Source organism: Rhizophagus irregularis, chromosome 32, assembly GCF_026210795.1.
Source record: "Rhizophagus irregularis chromosome 32, complete sequence".
In the NCBI taxonomy this organism is placed as follows: Eukaryota; Fungi; Glomeromycota; class Glomeromycetes; order Glomerales; family Glomeraceae; genus Rhizophagus; species Rhizophagus irregularis.
This window is the reverse complement of record NC_089460.1, coordinates 1,163,212-1,177,706: the sequence shown is the minus strand read 5'-3', so window position 1 is coordinate 1,177,706 and position 14,495 is coordinate 1,163,212. Positions and strand designations below refer to the sequence as shown.

The 14,495-nt window shown below is 27.4% G+C and overlaps 5 protein-coding genes across 5 annotated transcripts; 3 read left to right on the top strand and 2 right to left on the bottom strand.

Annotated features, from left to right (window-relative positions):
* Nucleotides 1–189: 189 nt before the first annotated feature.
* Nucleotides 190–6,161, top strand: OCT59_023051 (uncharacterized protein; the record flags this gene model as incomplete). Its single annotated transcript, XM_025330857.2, has 13 exons — nucleotides 190–269; nucleotides 359–405; nucleotides 751–929; nucleotides 1,001–1,056; nucleotides 1,141–1,288; nucleotides 1,359–1,403; nucleotides 1,491–3,113; nucleotides 3,189–3,456; nucleotides 3,533–4,070; nucleotides 4,152–4,539; nucleotides 4,625–5,435; nucleotides 5,528–5,877; nucleotides 5,957–6,161. 13 exons carry the CDS (start codon nucleotides 190–192, stop codon nucleotides 6,041–6,043), a joined length of 4,620 nt encoding a protein of 1,539 aa, XP_025167457.1. The 3' UTR covers nucleotides 6,044–6,161.
* A 2,776-nt stretch (nucleotides 6,162–8,937) lies between these two features.
* Nucleotides 8,938–9,792, bottom strand: OCT59_023050 (uncharacterized protein; the record flags this gene model as incomplete). The annotated part of the gene is made up of 3 exons (XM_066150522.1): nucleotides 8,938–9,088; nucleotides 9,464–9,623; nucleotides 9,750–9,792. The coding sequence occupies 3 exons, from the start codon at nucleotides 9,790–9,792 to the stop codon at nucleotides 8,938–8,940; spliced, it is 354 nt and encodes a 117-aa protein (XP_066006546.1).
* Nucleotides 9,793–11,176: 1,384 nt separating this feature from the next.
* Nucleotides 11,177–11,665, top strand: OCT59_023049 (uncharacterized protein; the record flags this gene model as incomplete). Its single annotated transcript, XM_066150521.1, has 1 exon — nucleotides 11,177–11,665. One exon carries the CDS (start codon nucleotides 11,177–11,179, stop codon nucleotides 11,663–11,665), a length of 489 nt encoding a protein of 162 aa, XP_066006545.1.
* A 215-nt stretch (nucleotides 11,666–11,880) lies between these two features.
* Nucleotides 11,881–12,350, top strand: OCT59_023048 (uncharacterized protein; the record flags this gene model as incomplete). The annotated part of the gene is made up of 2 exons (XM_066150520.1): nucleotides 11,881–12,062; nucleotides 12,149–12,350. 2 exons carry the CDS (start codon nucleotides 11,881–11,883, stop codon nucleotides 12,348–12,350), a joined length of 384 nt encoding a protein of 127 aa, XP_066006544.1.
* Nucleotides 12,351–13,594: 1,244 nt separating this feature from the next.
* OCT59_023047 (uncharacterized protein) lies at nucleotides 13,595–13,949 on the bottom strand (the record flags this gene model as incomplete). The annotated part of the gene is made up of 2 exons (XM_066150519.1): nucleotides 13,595–13,603; nucleotides 13,662–13,949. The coding sequence occupies 2 exons, from the start codon at nucleotides 13,947–13,949 to the stop codon at nucleotides 13,595–13,597; spliced, it is 297 nt and encodes a 98-aa protein (XP_066006543.1).
* Nucleotides 13,950–14,495: the final 546 nt, after the last annotated feature.

Sequence of the window (14,495 nt, the reverse complement as noted above, 5' to 3'; positions counted from 1 at the left end):
TGTTACAATGACATTGAATACATATTGCATATTTTTTTGTATTACATCAATCAGTTCCTTTATACGGACATATGTTTTTTTTATGTAACAGTAAATAACTGTGCCGAATTGGACAAAAAGATCTAATTATAATATATATATATATATATCTTTCTTAAAAAAAAAAAAATTTTTTAATCTTTTTTCTCAATGTCTTTTACCCTTTCAAGATCAAATAAGGAAGAAGTTAAAGTCAATCAAAGATGTTTGGTCGACAAAATTTTGGCTCGGTAGTTTTTAATCTCTTAATTGTTAAAAATAGAAAATAATCCTAATCTTCATAATCCTAATCTTAATTTTTTTTAACTTACATCTATAGTTATTCTAGTGAATTCGTGATATATCGAGAATTATTACAAAATTCCGGTAAATTTAATTGTCATTTTCCAGCAGCGAATATCACGTGACGGTGGCGCAGTAACTATTTTTAGATTTACCTCTGCGTACCCTTCAAAAATGTCACGAAAATTCACGTGACTGTTTTTTGTCACATGCGCCACACCCTTCCTTGTTTCCATTTTCTATAAGTATCTGAGGGACTAGTTTTTTTCGAGTAAGTAAAAACTTATTCGTCACTCCTCATTCGTCACATAGTTAATTTCTTAATTTATTAATGCCGGCCGTTTCGTGACATTTTTGAAGGGTACGCTGGGGTAATCCTATTTTTTATAACGATAACAATAATTTTGTTAAATTTATTTATTTTTAAAGATGACGCTAAATCAACTATGATCAAGATTTATTTTAAAACTAAAGATCCAAACACAAATACAAATATACTACGGGATGAAATTGTAACAATTTTATTCAAAAATGATGGAGACCATTTTAAACCCCAAGATTGGAATAGGATCAAGGAAATCGCTGTAGGAAATCCTGGTGATCAAAAAGTAAGTTAATTTTAAATTAAATTTGATTGATAATTTGTTCGTTAATTTAATAATTAATTATATACTTATAGATAGGAGCTTTTGGCGTCGGTTTTTATTCAGTGTTTTCGGTTTGTGATGAGCCATCGTAAGAACGAACGCTTTAATTTAAATTTTCGTTGTAATCAAATGCATCTGATTTAATAATATTCGATTATCCGATTATTATTAGTGTAATGTCTGGTGGACAAGGAATGAAGTTTGTTTGGGAGAACAATCAATTAACTACGGAACATGGTGAAATTGACAAAGATGGTGAAACCGTCGACGAAGATCAAAAGTGGACAACGTTCACAATGCACTTGAGAAAGCCTGAAAAAGTAAATATTTATTTAATTCCAAATCTACTATTATATTTATATTGTATTACTAAGCTTTTTTTTCAATTAGTTTCCAAATGTTGAAGAATTTACGCGATTCTTTTCTAATTCATTAGTAAGTTTTCCATAAAAATATGAAATAATGATATTATGACATTTTTCATAATTTCTCATTTATATTTATATTTATATATATATATAGGGATTTACGAACAATATTAAAGAAATAATCGTATACTTTAATGATACACAAGTAATAAAATTATCAAGGGAATCGCAAGGTCAAAAATCGATAGATATTAATTCAGAATTTAATACCTATTCTCCAAATAAGACGTTTAAGCTTAAATCATTAGATATTAGAGATATTCGAATGAACGTCGAGAGATTACTGGTCCAAAAAGAAAATTCAGAGCAGCAATCACTAATCAATGATTATCAAATAGAAGATACTTTCATAGTTCTCAAAATTGCTGATGGAAATTTGGAAATCACAGTTGATGAAGAGTTTTCTGAAGAAATGAAACGAATTACCAAAAAGGACCTACCAAAATATACACCTATATACTTGATGTTTACTGAATTTGATGGAGATTATAATAAAAATATTTCTTCAATTTTTAAAAATTTACTTCCATATCCGAAACAAGGTAGATTATACATTGGTTTTCAAACCCAACAAACAATAGGATGTTTCTCAAATTTGTCAGCTCATGTAATTCCCAGTGTAGAACGCGAGTCAATCGATTTAGTAAACAAACCTTTGAAGGAGTTTAATGAGGGAATATTATATTTAGCAGGAGTATTGTGTAGAATTTTATATGAGAATGAAATGAATAAAATAAAAATGGATCTTAATGTCGAAAATATAGAACATCTTGAAAAACGTGCAGCACATGTTCTAGGACATTTCACGTTTAATGAAAGTACGCCAAAAGAATCTGTTGGTATAATCATCGAAAAACAATTTTTTGATTGTTTGAACCAAAATTTGCCGATTCTATCAACACAAGGGATCCTTCCGATATCTGATGTTCGAATTCCTGATCCAAAAACGGAAGCATTCATTAAAAAAGTTCCGATTGTTCCAAAAATTATATTAGAACACTGTGAGCCTTTTTTCAAAAAAGCGAAGGATATGAGACTTATAGAAGTATTATCTTTTCAAGATGTTTTACGTGAATTGAGAAGTCGATCGTTATCTGAAAAAACTGAAATAATTGCACTTTTGAAGTGGTGGATATCTCATAGGTCAGAGAGTAATAATACTAATTCGGATGAATTTACGCAATTTATGCAATCGGCTATCGTTTGCATTAGAGATAAACCTCAAGCCTTGAATACGATTCAATATGCTTTTGGTTCGAGAGAACAGAATTCGCTAAAAATCAACGACAAGAGTTTAATTTTACCAGGTATAGAAATTCCAATTCCTGATGACGTTTTGCCACATAATATTTCCGAAAATTTTGAAAATCCTGAGATGGAAAAATATTTTCAATGGGATGAGTTACCTTTGATTCATTGGGCAAGATTTATTGTTGACCTCCCTGAATTAGAAATTAATCCTACTTTTGCAGAAACGGTTCATATTACTTTAGCAGCGGGTCTACAAAATCTAGATATTTCCGAAAATGATAAGAATATAATTCGTGGGTTATTTATCTGCAAGAAATGCATTCCAACAACATGTGGCATGAAAAACCCTGATGATGCTTATTTACAGGATGTTGATGCATCTAATTTATTCTCTGACCTACCGAAAATCCAATTTCAAAAATTCTTTGATTCCAAAGATTTAATGTTACTTCTCGGTGTTAATAAAGTGAGAAATTAAGAAATTTTTAGTTATATTTGTGACATTGATAAATTCTTATGATTTATTAATTATGATCAATAGGTTATCAAAGTGGATCGTATCATTGATTATGCTTCAAGTGGAGTAAATTATAATCATATGCAACTCGCAAAATATCTTAGTTCAAAATTAAATAATTTCAATAAAAGTGAATGGGATAGATTAAAGGACGCAAAAATATGGCCCAAATATAATTCAAATGATCAACATTTTATCGCGAGGGAATTATTCGTACCGCTAGACTTATATCGTGAATTTCTTTTACCTACTATTGAATGGACAGAAAAATGGGATCTTAACACTGGAGAAGGTAGATATATTGTTTGATTTTTATAATTTATAATTTATTATTCTTTTAAGTATACTTATAAATTTGAATTTTTCAGCAAAGTTCTTAATTAATTTGGGATTACAACAATATCCAACCCTTTCAGAGATTCTCAAGTTGTCTGCACCACCGACTGAAAAGGAAATTCGCAATAAAGCTTTAAAATCTTTTATTGATAATTTTGAGAAATATTCTCATGAGTATGATCCTGCTACAATAGCCATTGAATTCCTACCTTGTTTCAAGCCAGATGTATATGCTAAACCATCGGAATGTTTTATCAATTTTGATTGCGCAAAAATGGGATTTAATGTTATAGAAAGAGTTTATAAAGATCAAGCTGAAAAGCTCGGTGTAAATCAACATCCTGATAATGAAAGGCTCATTAAACAGCTAACTGAGAATAGACCAAAATCTGAAGTTGAAGCAAAAGACATTTTTGAATATTTAGAAACACGGCAGGATACATTTACAAACTCACAGTTGAATCTCTTAAGTGAATCCGAGTTTATTCCCATTCGTAATAAAGAGCAAAATATTATTCATAAAAGTCCATATAACTGTTTCTTTAAGGGACAAAAAGAAGTGGTAAAAATGTATGAATTTATTATTTTATCTATAAAATATTGTCCTATTTAAATATATCCAAAATTAACAAACTTTTTTTTTTGTATCAGTTTTGGCGAATTCTTTTTATTTATAGACTTTGGGAAGAGCGCCAATAAATTTTTACAAAAATGTGGTGTCAAAAATGAACCACCTGCGGTAAAAATCGCCGAGTTGCTAGTGAAATCGTCACGTGAAGTTTGGGAGTCGGTTGGGAGAGATACAGAAAATTATAAATTTATTTTACAAAAACTTGCTGATGATTTTAATAATATAGAAGAAAATCCGGATTTAATTACAAGGATGAAGGCAGAGCCCATTTTATTAGGTGTGTCCGAAGGAAAAAAATATGACTTGGATTCTGTTGAGAATATTTATATAAATGATGACGTAGTGTATCTAGAAATTTATAATGAACTATCGATGATTCCGAAAGGTTACTCCAAATTTCTTTATGAAGTATGTTAATATTTATATTTGATGATAATTTTTTTTAAATTTTTTTTTTTAAAAAAAAAGTATTAATTATTATGTATTAATTTAGTGTTTGGGGTGTAAATCATTGAGTGAATCTATCAAGGAAAAAGTAGAAGTATCAGGAAATACTCAAGAAACAAAAGAATCTCAAGATTTACAAAAAAAATTGGATGAAAGAGCGTATTTATTCTATTGTGATTATCCTAAAAATTTCATTAGAAGAAATGAAGGATGGCTTAAAAAACTCAAAGTAAAAGGGATAGACAAAATTGAAGCGAAATATTTTATGAAAGCCAAAAATAATTACAAAATACGGCCTGTAACTGCATGTATTCTTGAAGATCAAGAAAAGTGTATATTTAATTTTTATATTACATTAAAACCAGATTATCTTGATATTTCAAAATGTTTAGTCATGTATATCTACAAATCACGTAAATCAAGGGAAATTAATTATCTAGCTATGATGTTAAAGGCACCTCTTGAAGATTTAAAGTATTCTAATAATGATGCTAATCAAGAAAATTCACAATGTGGCGTTGATAAAACAGAATATGACCCTCAAATAGATCAGAATTCAACAAATTATGACTCTCAATTAGAAGATTTATTTAAATCATTAAGAACAATGTTTGAGGACTGCGATCATGATTATATTTACCATTGTTTGAAACAACAAGAAGAAGATAAGTTAATCAATGTTGAAAATCATTTGATGGAAGGAAATTACCCAAAGATTAAAATCCCTGTTAATCCTTACGATCCACCAGTTACTATAAAAGTTGGAAAGACCTTCATGAATGTAATTCAAATATCCCAGCCCAGCTTGGGAAGCTATCTGAATGAAAACCAAACGATTTATTGTAAAAACATTAAAGGTATGGATAATAATTTATAATTTATGAATAATTTTAAAATTATGTATCAATTCTAATATATTTTATTAATTTGATCACAAACTATCATTCAGATTATTCACTAAAGTTTGAGAAATTTTTGGATGGTATAGAGTTTCATATTCCAAAAGATATTGATAAATCTGAGATATTTTCAAGACATCAAAATTCATTAAATCATTTTGCCAAAATAATAAAAGACCTTATTGAAGTCTTTGATTGCGCACCAAAATTTATTCGCATTTTTTATGACAAATCCAATTTAATGGCATTCAATCAGGATCGTGCACTATTCTTTAATTTCAAAATTTACCTTGATCTGTACAAAATTGAACCTACAATTGACGCGATGACATATTGGTACATGGTAATTTGTCATGAATTAGCACACAAATTTGTCAATGATCACAATTCTGAACATGAAGTAAGTATATCTTAAAAAAGCGTTTTCATATTATAACTGTATATCATTAATAATTTTCCTTGCTTTTTTTTTCCTTCAGTATCATCTCACATCTCTTGCGACAAAATATATGAAAAATTTACTAAAATTAATGAATAGAAATAAAATAAATTTAGATATGAAGTAGTTTAAGTGTTTTTGAATACATACTGTATATTATTTATATGTGCATAATGAATAATACTGTAAAAATTCAACAAAAAAATTTTTTCTAATTAATTAAAATTCTTTCGATCTTTTTCTTCAAAATCATTGTTTTAAAGTTTTTTTTTCTTTTTTTCAACAAACATGGTTAAGTAAAGATGTGATCGGGTTTCTGATGATATTAGTTTCGAAAATTTCTGCTATGTACCGTTTTCCGTATTTCACATTCAAATTTTCTTCCTTCTTTAAAATCTTCACTCATCGTGACAAGGAGCAAAAAAAGGTTGAATTCCATTTTGATTTTTTGATTTTTTTGTAGGGAAGAAATTTTACAAATGATCACACCACGTGATTTTTGTTTTTTATTATAAATAAATGAGATCTTTACTTTTTTTTTGTATTATTAAGAAGGCTTCTGATTTTACTTAGAGAATCTTTCTTCTTTACTAAGAAATAGAATTAACATTAAAATCAAAATGAAGTTTACTTTATTGTTCTTCCCTCTCTTAATAACTTTTATTACTGTTGTGTCTGTGAAGTATTGTAGTAAACATTTCTGATTGCCCTTATCCTCTAATGTGTCACAGAAAGTGAAACTGTAGCGGCTTTTTGTGTTTTTAATGCATATACTACTTTTAAGTGTGTTAATCTTTTTAACTTAATGTATTGGCATTAGGCTTAATCAAAGTAAACTTGTGAAACTAATATGATGACGCAAATTTTATCTTTCAAGAACATTATTATATAACATTTAAAAAAAAATTTCTGGGCAAATTAGTTCAAAAGCCATTAACTTATTAGTTTGGGCTTTTTTTTCTTTCTTTAATCTTGATTCTTGAGTTTTTTGGCATAATATTCTAAATAATAATTTTTATAAAATAAATTATTATTTTTATAATCAAAGATGATATATTTCAAATAATTTACAGTATATCATTCTATATTATTAAATGTTTAATATTTTTTATTATTAATGCTATTTAAAAATAAACTTAATTGCCGATCCGCCTAAAATCGGCACTGCGTTACTAATAAAATTTGGGGTTAAATTTGCCAATTTTGTGCTAGAACACAAACTTCAAAAAAGGAAAAGGATATCTCATAAATGACATATTGACTATAAAAAAAATCATATGATATACTGAAAAAATACTTGAAAAAAACGAATTTGCAAAAAAAAGTTATACATTCGTATGCAAAATAATGAGTTTACTATGCACGCGTGTCAGATTTACACCTTAAAATATACGAAATTTCAATATTTCATTTTACTATATTGCATTATTTACAATAAAAACCTATAATTTTTAGCTTCTAAAGTTGTTTTTAAAAGCTTTTTTGAAATATTTTTATTATTAAAAACAAGTGAAAGTTGAAGAAAACCAGTTACAGAAATATAATTATAAAATTTTTTGGCAAATATGACTTGTCATAAAATGAAAGAAAATATTGTTTTTATGATATTTCTGTTTGTAAAATGGGTGAAACCTATTTCACGCACGAGATGCAAAAATTGCTTTTTTTTATTATTGTTATTATTCCCGAATTTTATTAGTAACGCAGTGCCATTTTTAGGCAGATCGGCAATTAAAAGCATATTAAAAACTTGAAATACAATTAAAACAATCATCATCAGTTGTAAATGGTTTTTTAAGTACAAATAAAAAGTACTAATTAAAAATATCAAGACTTATAACTGAGGACCGTATGCATTCTATCTCGAACTAGGTTATTGTACTCATTATCAATTTAATAAATTATTTAAACTCTTGATTAACAAATCTGGTATTCCAAAAAATATATTAGTATCTATCAATGAATATTAATTATGGTACTTCCTTAAGAAGTAATGATTCTTTTATTATTGTATTAAGAGATCCAGACATAATTATTCTAAAAAAATACAAAATTGAAAGCAATAATACAATTAGTAAAAAGAGGAAAATTTAGGTTCTTCTAAAAGTAATTTGTATTAGTATTTTATAAGCTGTAAATTCCTGAATATAACCAATAAATATAATGCAATAATATTTAAATCAAAAATACCAATTATCAATATTATTAAAAGTATTTAAGAAAATAACTATGTTCCAATTAGATATTATTAATTCCACGGTTTTTATCAGAGAAGATAATAAAAATTATTATTATAATTATTTAATTTCAATTACAATTATTTATACAGGACCCAGATATTTTTTATAAAACTCATAACTGACTTTTTGCCAAAAAAGGTTCAATTTGATCTTTTTTTTATTTTCAGTTTTTTATAATTATTTTGATATCCAGTAAGGGTGCTGTCAGATATTACCTAATATTTTAGGAGAAGAGGGGTAATTATAGATCTTAGGTTACATATAATATTATATAAAGAATTATATATATAACATATCTTACCTAGGAGGGGATAGTGTTCTGAACAGATCGAATCAGATCGGATTTAAAATGAATCCGATTTGATCCAAATTCAGATTAAAAAAAGTTGAATTCGATCCGATCTGAATTTGGATCAAAAATAATTAGATCTAATCTGATACAAATTTGAAATGAGCTTGATTCAATTCAGTCTGAATCCAATTCAGATAACGAAAACCAATCTGGTCCAAATCTGATCTGAACAGTGATGGCCAATGACCCAAATGACCTTAAATGACTCAAATGACTGGTTACATGTCATTTGGGTCATTTTAACATGATGACCTAGTCATTTATGTAAACCAATCATTTTTTATTTCAGATTTAGCATTTAGATTTGATAATCATTTCCACAATCAATTATTATTGTACAAACAACAGTTTTATTAAACAAAACTATTAATTTTGTAAATATTTTTCATTAAATGAAATTTTATGTACAATTACATTTCAAATATTATTCTAATTAGAATCTAAATTAATCATTGCATTTACAAAAACAGGAGGTTCCAAACTATTATTAAAAATGCTATAAAGATTCCATTTTGCAAGTAGATCATCAGCAGAATGAATAGTACGATCTACAGCTATAAAATTTGGACCCGTTTCATTACTGTCTGAATGATCAATATTTTCCTCTCCAACCATATCTATTCAATTTTGAATTATACATATCTACTGCTCTGTTGAATTGACAGTATCATCATTTTCAAAGTAAGATATTTTTTCTACATGTTGTAGATGAATATAAGGTTGCTTGTCTAAACCTTTTCAAAATCCTACGATTAGTTTCGTCAAAATTTTACTATAGATTTATTATAGTTTCAGCAGAGTTTCGGCAGTTTTGGCATTTATAATAAGTTTCAGCAGTTTCGCTTTTCTCCAAAGTTTCACCAGTTTTTTAATATAACTTTAATATAATTTCAGCAGAATTTCGCTTTTCGGCAAAACGCCATTTTGCCTAAACTCCTAGGTTTCGGCAAGCAACCTTAGATGAGTATCATCTTTATCACTAACTTGAATAATATCGTTGTCATTATATTCTTCAATATCACTATATCCATTTTCTTCACTATCAGAAGTTTTGTAAGGTTGTATAGGAGTTGCAATATGATTTTTTTTATAAAGTTTTTCAGATTTTTCAATTGCTATCTATTTGTTTTTACGTAAAATATCACTCTTCAATTGACTCATTCCTAGTACTTTTTTATGCTTTTAATAAAATTATAATTAATTTATATGAAACAATCAATTAAATTATAGATATTTTTTACATATATTAAGCCGATTTTGACGTTTTGAATGCAAAAATCCCATATTTAACCAGAGCCTTTCTACTGAAGCTAAATTCACACAAATTCCATATAAGTAAAGAGCAAATTGTGATAATTCAGACGTATCTCCTTTTGCTAAATCCCAAAAATCTACTATATTTCCATTAAACTAATTAAATATTTGCATATCAAAAGAATATACTTTACATTGATATGAAAGATATTCTCGTAAAATGCATTGTGGCACTTTATTAAACCAGATTTGATAATAATAATTAACCCATTAGCTAAAATGTGTATAAAAAAGATTCTGTATATTTTTATTAAAAAGTGAAATACAATATTGTGAATGAAAAACTAGAGATTTTGTAAAAGAGGTTGTTCCCACTGATTTCATCAACGCTAAAGACAGGTGATCATATTATTAGAAAAATTTTCATTTGGATAATCAGAAAATACTTTAATTACCCATCCAAAGGCAAGAACAATTTCATAAAGTCATGCTATATCTTTTTGTAATTTATTTAATGCAGTACAAAGTGGTAAAATTAAATTTTGGAGTTTATATAGATTAATCCAAAAATTTGGATCATTAATAATGGCAATTATATCAGGAAAAAGAAATTTTTTTGTAGAATTTGATATATGCCTTTGTCTTTGACTCTTTGTGAACCACTTTACAATATGGAAGGACCTTCAAGACGTTCAGGCACAAATTTTGTAGCTAATATCTAATTAAAAAATAAAAATTAACATTAAATAAATTATTTTAAACTTAATATCAAGAAATTAGAAATGCAAAATTTCTAAAAAATAAATTACCTTAAGTGCTGCTTCTGTTTTTAAAATACTATTAAAGCAAAAATAATAACTATTCTATCGTGTTTACAAGAACTTGTTAAAGCTATTGTTTTACCATATAATGACTTTTGCTCATTTCTCAGTAAACCCATAAAATAAGCTGATGAATGAAACTAACTGACAATTTTAACAGCTTTTGTAGAAGTTTGTTGATAAACACTCAAAATTTCTCTTACAATTAAATTCATTTGATGAGCTATACAAGGTAGAAAAATCTTATTAGAATATTCTACTTGCATGATTCTCCTATTAAAATAAATAAAAATAAATTAAATATAAATAAAAATATTATTTTAAGCTAACGGAAACTCTTTCTTGTACCGTTCACGTCCATTTTTCACATAAGAAATAATATGCTTTTTTCTCGTTAAGTTACTAGAAAAATAGCACTTCAGTATTAAGACAAAAGTGTTCCTTGGTTTAAACAACACACTTTTTATTATCATTCTTATCAGTTCGAACAAGTTCACAAGGGCTTAATAGTCCTTTAAAGACATAAAAGTTTTGTTTTCTTGCAAATTTTTTTAAAAAGAAGGCGTAAATACATTGTACCAATCAGATATAGGATGCCAAATAAAGAAATTTTTGTCGGCTATACTTTTTTCCATCCAGAAAAAGTGAAACGGTATACGGGTGCAGATACGATTTACTCCACCCGAAAAGGAAAGTCTTACATCCTTTTACATGTGGATTCGTTACAGAAAGAAAAAGATACATTGATGATTATTACCAACAATAGACATATAGTAAAGAAATATGATAAGCCGTTTAAGACTAGTTCAGATAGGGCTATTATGAATACTAAATACAGGATTTCAAAATACTTAACAAGTGTATTTTGTGGGTTGCCCATTGATTTAAATGCTAGAAATAAGTATTTTTGTAGAATACGTCAATTATTATTGGATAAACTTATAGCGATAGAAAATAGATTAAAGAAACAAGAAAAGAATAGACAGACTACAACTTATATTAAATTTAGTTATGGTAAACGAACATGGTATTTGGGATTCTATATTCCATGTTCATTTTGTAGTAATGTCGTGCTTATGTAATGTCAAACAATAGAAAAGTATGCCAGAATTGTCGTTCAAAGGTGATAGTAATACCTACACCTTCTATGCAAAATACGTTTAAAAATTATTGTCAAAGTAAACAAATAGTAAGTAAACGCATAGGCGTTACTTATACAAAAAAGGTTTCAATGGATAGTGGCACAGGTAACTATTTAGTTACATACTCGAATTTGGGTATTAACAAACAGTTCAAAATGATGAAAGAACAAGAGAAGTATAAAAAGAGGTTTACAAATAGCCTTAAAAGTCATAAGAATAAATGGAATTACACTAATAATGAATTTGAGTCAAAGCTAGTAGTTTCCAAACATCGATTGAAACGAAGATGTGATATTCTTAAGAAACATTATATATCTAACAAGGAATTGGAGTTTCTGTTTGACCAAGTTACAAGTATATCAGGATACAACATGTTGAAAGAAGATATTTTTATTAACCACTCCTTCAACAGTGAATATTAAGAAAGAAAAAGGAAGCTGCTTTTGAACATGAAGATATTAAGGTAGCAGAACAGTCGTCCAGTGCTGGTAAGAATACTGTGGTTGATAATATTGCCACAAATTTTCAAAAGTTAGAAATTAGAGAACAGGATAACGTGCTTCCCTGGCAAGAAATATTACGTAGAGAAACACTGATTACAAGGCCTGAATTTCATAGGGGTTGAATAGTGTCAGAGATTTAAAAACTCTGACGATATATCGTAATAGAGTTAAAAACAAAAGACTTGTTTATAATTTGTCTTATAAGTATGTTATTGATCAGTGTGAATTAAGGGCTCGTAAGATAAAGAGCGCCTCGTAGTGTTAAGAAGGAATTAATAAGTAATTAGTTATTCTTGTTTTGTTTTTCTATTTTCTTTTGTGGGATGACTAATTATGAAGAAACAAATTATCAAAAGGGAAAAAATGAATAATTATTTTAGGATTTTAAATCATTCCTTATCTGATAATATTTACATAAGGCTATATATTTGGTTAGAAAGAAAAATATATAGACAGTTTGTCTATTGAATTTATTTTTAGTTTCATACCATTCCATATTTGATAATATTTACATATGGCAAATTTTATTTGAAAGAAAAATATATAGACTTCTTTTAGTAGTTTTAACGAATTAATTATATATGTATTTATTATTCTGTATTCGATAGTATGTACATACAGCTTTTTAATAAAGAAAGAATCATACATGCATGTTATTTATGACGTGTAGATGATTAAAAATTTTTTTAGTTAAAATTATACAGGAGTATTCAAGAGATGATATAGATATACAAGAATTAAAAGTTAAAATTAATGAGCTTGGTATGTGGGATATTGGACGCTTATATGATTTTACATTTTTAATGAAGAATCAAGTTAGTTGTCAGTTAATAGAATTATTAAGGTGCTATAAAATAACTGAAGAAAAATTGTTGTATAAGGTACTGAAACAAATAACTGGGAGAGTTTTATTAGAATTCAAAGTGCTTATTTGGGAACCAAGGAACGAGTTACAAATAAAGGAAGAAAAGCGGTGCGGTATTAGCGGTAAAGATAAAAAAGCTAAGTCACATATATAGTAAACGCACTGAAGTGGGTGTTAAAAATGTTGGCTGTAATATGTTAGAAAGTAATTGGAATAAATGGAATGATTTGGCATTCCATCGTGGCAGTCATTGGGCAAATTTTTAGGTAGATCATGACAGTCACCTTTGAATTTGAGGTCGCATCATGGTTTTTAACAATGATGTGATCATTTAGGTGACAGATCGACTTGTTCTTTATGAAAAGTAGTCTTGTTTCATAATGCTTAATTCTTATATGTATTTGTTTATCTTATATTTTGTAAGTTTATATATGTAAGTAAGCGTGTTTATAATAGGACATGATCGCATCTATAATAAAGTATTAAAAAAAAAAAATTATTTTAAGCTAACTGAAAAAAAAATAATTTAATTTTTATAATAAAATTATAAAAAATGCTTAATACATACCATGCAGCAGCATGCTGAATCAGTGACAAAACAGTTGATTTTAATTTTATTTTTTTCAGCCTCTGTCATTATATTTTTAATATAATCAATTACATTTTCAGTTTTTGATCTTTCATCACTGATATCTTTTGCATCCCAAATAAGTGTTTTACCTGTTGATGTTATAAAAATAACACCAAATAAATGTTCCTGTTTTATATTAGTCCATCTATCACACACTACTGTTACTCCAATTTTATCATTTTGCGTACTTTTCGTAATTAATTGCCTCAACGTTTTGTTGCACATAGTAAAATTCGATCACTTATTCTTTTTCTGTTTGGTAATTTCAAAGCTGGTGCAATAAAAGTAAAAACATTCTTTGTTTATTAATTTTTAAAGAAAGTAAAAGACAACCCATTTGAAACTTGCATTTGTAAAAGTAAAGTTTCAAAGTATGGTTTATTCCTCTTTGTTAATGGTCATGATACATAATTTATAATCACAGGTCAAAAAGTGAGAAATCAGGCACCAATCAGTGCCTGATTGGCATTTTTGCTAAATACCGTCACTAATCAGGCAGTTTGCTAACTTTTGATCCAGTGATCAGAAAAGGATAAAATATAGCTCATTGGAATCGTCTCAATATGACGAATCTAATGGTAATAAAATTGCATTTTTAGGATTAATACTTGATAAGAAATTAAGTAAAATATAAAAATAAAAATGTATCATTTATATTTTATTTAATTTTTTATTAACTATTAATTCTAAAGATGCAATTTTACTACCATTAGATTCGTCTTATTGAGACGATTCCAATGAGCTATATTTCATTCTTTTCTGATTACTGGA